General features: G+C 32.9%; 1 protein-coding gene across 1 annotated transcript; it reads left to right on the top strand.

Annotated features, from left to right (window-relative positions):
* Positions 1-506: 506 nt before the first annotated feature.
* Positions 507-3,291, top strand: LOC106292943 (delta-9 acyl-lipid desaturase 1). Its single transcript, XM_013728611.1, has 5 exons — positions 507-938; positions 1,427-1,567; positions 1,645-1,785; positions 1,941-2,047; positions 2,904-3,291. The coding sequence occupies exons 1-5, from the start codon at positions 615-617 to the stop codon at positions 3,100-3,102; spliced, it is 912 nt and encodes a 303-aa protein (XP_013584065.1). The 5' UTR covers positions 507-614; the 3' UTR covers positions 3,103-3,291.
* The last annotated feature ends 1,548 nt before the right edge of the window (positions 3,292-4,839 follow it).

Below are 4,839 nucleotides of genomic sequence, written 5' to 3' on the forward strand. Positions count from 1 at the left end.
TACTTTTCTGCTAGCATTCCGTTATGTTTATTACTGATAGTCAATGGCTCAACATTATCATTTTATACATAAACAACCAAAAAACAGAAATAAGACCCTTAATATTTACTCTTTCTCACTATTGATATACGATATAGATTCATGCATAATGCATATATCGAATCAGTATCCATATAAGAAAGGAAAAATATTACCACAAGTTAGAACAGCTGCATATATATATATATACTAAATCAATACGAGGCATGTATCAGCTTATGCTAACGTAGTTACATGCATCTATCTATGGATTCTAAAAAATGATAATATTTTTAACTATCAACACAGAAAGTTAATGTAGCTAGCTAGCTAGTATTTAACGACTACGTCCCAACTGCAACAATTTACAGATAGGTGAAAAAGGGTGCGTGCATTAGAGAATAAATTACGGCGTCCGTTAAATAAGTCGGTCCATTGTATTTAACTCCCTCCCCCTCCATGCATGTTACTATAAATTACAACGGTACTCATTCACAACCTTACACAAAAACACATTATAACACACTCTTTGTGCAAACTTCAAATTTTAAAGAATCTTTTAATTTCATCGACTTGCTAGACACTATTCAACAAAAATGTTAATGTCATCGTCGGAGGAGAATCACCGGAAAACAGTGGAGGACAAGGCTGAGATGAGGAGAAGAAAAAGAGCAATTTGGGAAAGAAAGTGGAAGAGATTGGACATTGTGAAAGCTTTTGCTTCTCTCTTTGTGCATTTCCTCTGTCTCTTAGCTCCTTTCCATTTCACTTGGCCAGCTTTACGGGTTGCACTTGTTGTCTATACGGTGGGTGGGCTAGGTATCACCGTCTCTTACCACCGTAACTTGGCTCACCGGAGCTTCAAAGTCCCTAAATGGCTCGAGTATTTGTTTGCTTATTGTGGTCTTCTTGCCATTCAGGTTCGCTCTCTTTCTTCAGCTTATTGTGACTTTTTAAACATAATATATATAAATATACAACAACATGCATAGTACTGGATTTGAATCCAAATGATTAAACCATTCGAACCGAGCGTATTAGATGACTTCAAGCCGAGTGCAAACTCAAAACGAGTGCAGTATCACTTACCTGATTTATAAATTTCGTTTAATCGTTTTGAGTTACGCATACATATTAGATGAACTCGCTAGTCCTATTTTTATCACAGAATGCTAAAGATCTTAAGTTTGAACGTTAAGATTTATAATACTCAACAACCAACTCAGAATGACTTCAAGCCAGTGTCGATATATGTACCCTTAGATTTATCGGAGTATATAATATCATCGTTTATGCTTACTTTAACTACTCTTTTAGTTATATGAATTCTTGGACCACCTAAAAATCCTTGGATTCTTAAGACCCATATAGAGTATAATATGTATATTTTTGTTTGTTACTGTAACAGGGAGATCCGATTGATTGGGTCAGCACACATCGATACCATCACCAGTTTACAGATTCAGATAGAGACCCACATAGCCCTAATGAAGGCTTCTGGTTCAGCCATCTCCTATGGCTATTTGATACTGGTTATCTTGTAGAAAAGGTAAAATTAATTACAGATATAAGTATATTAACTTTAATCACAATTTAAAATTTGAATACAATATTGTAATGAGACAGTGTGGAAGAAAGACAAATGTGGAGGACTTAAAGAGGCAGTGGTTCTATAAATTCCTTCAAAGAACGGTCCTGTACCACATTCTAGCATTTGGTTTCCTCCTCTATTACTTTGGTGGTGTGTCTTTCCTTACGTGGGGAATGGTAATATTTACGCTCTTCTTTTGACTTTTATTCTATTTACTTACCAAAATAAAATCTTGAAAGCAACGTTTACCTATTGTGTTTGTCTATCAATAGTAACAATAACTATTGATGATAAATGATGAAGAATTTGTAATGCTGGTGGATGTATGTAGGGTATTGGGGTAGCAATGGAGCATCATGTGACTTGCCTCATCAACTCTCTTTGCCATATTTGGGGAAGCCGAACTTGGAAGACCAACGACACTTCTCGTAATGTTTGGTACGTAGTACAAATCCTTGATCAATCATGAATGCATCATACTAATGTCATTTGGTATGTACATATTCTTCGGTCGCTAGAATTGAATTTTTCTAGTTATAGATAGTTTCTTTTATTATTTGATGCTTGATGCCTCAACTAACTACCTATGTTTTCAAAGGTCGATTAGGATTTTTAAACATCAGCACATTCTCCAAACATTCAATTTAAAACTATTTGACTTGACTAAGCTGGAAAAACAACATCATTGTCATCGGATTGGTCTATTGACAAAGAAAGGGAAAAAATCGTCTGAAATGGAAACTCAACTGGACCAACTCCAACTGCATTTAAGTTCACCATCCATAAACCTGACATATATAGATCATTTAAGTTCACCATCCATTAACTTTTTTTCTTTTTTTCTTTTAATTGCCTTGCTTTTTTTCTGTGGTCCACTTTACTACTAGAGCTAGCCCTAACTAGAGCATGTTCAAAATAACTTGTAAACTAAATGATAATGTTCTTACTGTTTGATACATTTTTAAATTTATTTATAATTAAATTAGAGACACAAACAAAAAATGTTAATTTTTTATTTTGCAATTTATAATTTAGAAATATATTACATTATAATAATAGTTAATCATTTAATTTAATATATATATATATATATATATATATATATATATATATCAAACAATTAGCTTACCATGTTTTTGAAATGGACAAATATGCATCATATATGTTTTCTTGTTTCAGAATCATATTAATTTACTATATGATTTTAAAGCTGCATCAATTAATTAGCAATAATGATATGTTATACTCCTAACTTCGAAGAAACTAACAAAGTGGTTGAATATGTTGGTTCTAGGTGGCTATCGGTATTCTCGTTTGGGGAGAGCTGGCACAACAATCACCATGCCTTTGAGTCGTCGGCGAGACAAGGCCTAGAGTGGTGGCAAATCGACATCTCTTGGTACATCGTCCGCTTTCTCGAAATAATCGGTTTGGCTACTGACGTGAAGCTGCCTTCAGAGAGTCAACGGCGTCGTATGGCATTGGTTCGTTGAATGAGGATATTCGACTTATCGTCTTTATTAAGTATCATTTAAATGTCTACGTACGTTTCAAGGTTTTGGTAAGGGTAACACTTGTAATATTGTGTTATCCGGTGTTTGTTGTGTGTGGCCATGTGGGAACCAATTTGCTTAATTACGTTCGTTTTCGTGAACTTCTAATATGCGTAATGAAGTTTATCACGTTTTCTATTGTTTCTGTCATTTACATTTCGTTCATGCACATTAGTAAAAAAACTGATATAAATATTGGTATGATTGCTTACGTTTGAAAAATAATAATTTATAGTGATATACATTAATTAATAACTTTTTGCTTTGGCTCTCTGGTTTTTATAGAGAGCATGCAAGAAAATTTAACTCGAGTAACTGGAAAAAATAAGAAGCGGCCTGAGTAATATGAACTTTAGAATGTGTATGTTAATATTTTTAGTTTAGATAAGAACAAGACTTAGGTAGGGGTGAACCTTTAAATTCACCTCTCCGCTTATTACCAATCAAAATGTCGCTTAGATTAATAATAAAATAGATTAATTTTATTTTAAAAAAATTGAAATAATTGAAAAAAAATAATAACGCCAATTTTAATGATGCTACGCCACTAACTAAACCCTAAACTTTAAATCTATACCCTAAATTCTAAACCCAAATTCTAAACCCAAATCCTAAACCCTAAACTCAAACCGTAAACCGTAAACCCAAACCTTATATCCTAAACCCAAATCCTAAACCCTAAACCCAAACCGTAAACCCTAAACCCAAAACCTATATCCTAAACTCAAATCATAGACTATAAACTCAAACTATATATCCAAACCTAATCCTTACACCATAAACTCAAATCGTAAATTCTGAACCCAAATCCTATATCCTAAAGGTTTGGTTTAATGTTGATGTTGTTTCCTTAGGGTTTAAAATTTAGGTTTAGAGTCTAGGTTTGGGTTTAGGATCTAGGGTTTGAGTTTAAGGTCTAAGGTTTGGGTTTAGAGTTTACGGTTTGAGTTTGAGATTTGGGTTTAAGATATAAGGTTTGGGTTTGGGGTTTAGAGTTTAGGTTTAGAATTTAGGGTTTCGGGTTTAGATTTAAGGTTTATGATTTAGAATTTAAGATTTAGGGTTTGGTTAGTGGCGTTAGCGTCATTAAAATGAGCGTCATTATTTTTTTCAATTATTTTAAATTTTTTTAAAAAAAAAATAATGTATTTTATTATTAATCTATGTGACATTTTAATTGGTAACAAGAGGGGATGTGAATTTAAAGGTTCACCTCAGAAATGAACCTAAGTTTTGTTCTTTAGATAATATCACATATATTGATATATACATATTAAATTCTTCATAGAGCATCTTTTTAGAGTTACTTCGTATTGTTAAGCCTTTTACAAGAAATGAAAATCTTCGTATTGCTTTATTTGGTTTTTACACATTTTCTGTCTTTTTAGTACCCAAAAAGATATTTTTAATTGGCGTGTCATGCGTACAAAATATTTTGCAGATTCTAAAACCTTAAACGTTAAGAGGCATCAAAATGCGTGTATTGTTATGACGTAAAAGCATTCGTAAAAACTTTTTTATTAAAACTCTAAACAATTGTCCAGGTTTGTACGTGTGCCTATTGTGTGTAATTCCTAGTTCTCGGACTAACCAATCAACCGGGATAGCCACGCAAAACATTAACGAATGCTCCTATTAGAAAATAATTAAATTAGCCAACCAATCGCTTGAGTATTT

The sequence above is a fragment of the Brassica oleracea genome, chromosome C5, assembly GCF_000695525.1.
Source record: "Brassica oleracea var. oleracea cultivar TO1000 chromosome C5, BOL, whole genome shotgun sequence".
In the NCBI taxonomy this organism is placed as follows: domain Eukaryota; kingdom Viridiplantae; phylum Streptophyta; class Magnoliopsida; order Brassicales; family Brassicaceae; genus Brassica; species Brassica oleracea.

Coding starts and splice junctions, on each gene's coding strand:
- LOC106292943 (XM_013728611.1), top strand. CDS start 615: ATGTTAATGTCATCGTCGGAGGAGAATCACCGGAAAACAGTGGAGGAC. Junction 939..1,426: donor GTGGTCTTCTTGCCATTCAG/GTTCGCTCTCTT, acceptor TTACTGTAACAG/GGAGATCCGATTGATTGGGT. Junction 1,786..1,940: donor CTTTCCTTACGTGGGGAATG/GTAATATTTACG, acceptor GGATGTATGTAG/GGTATTGGGGTAGCAATGGA.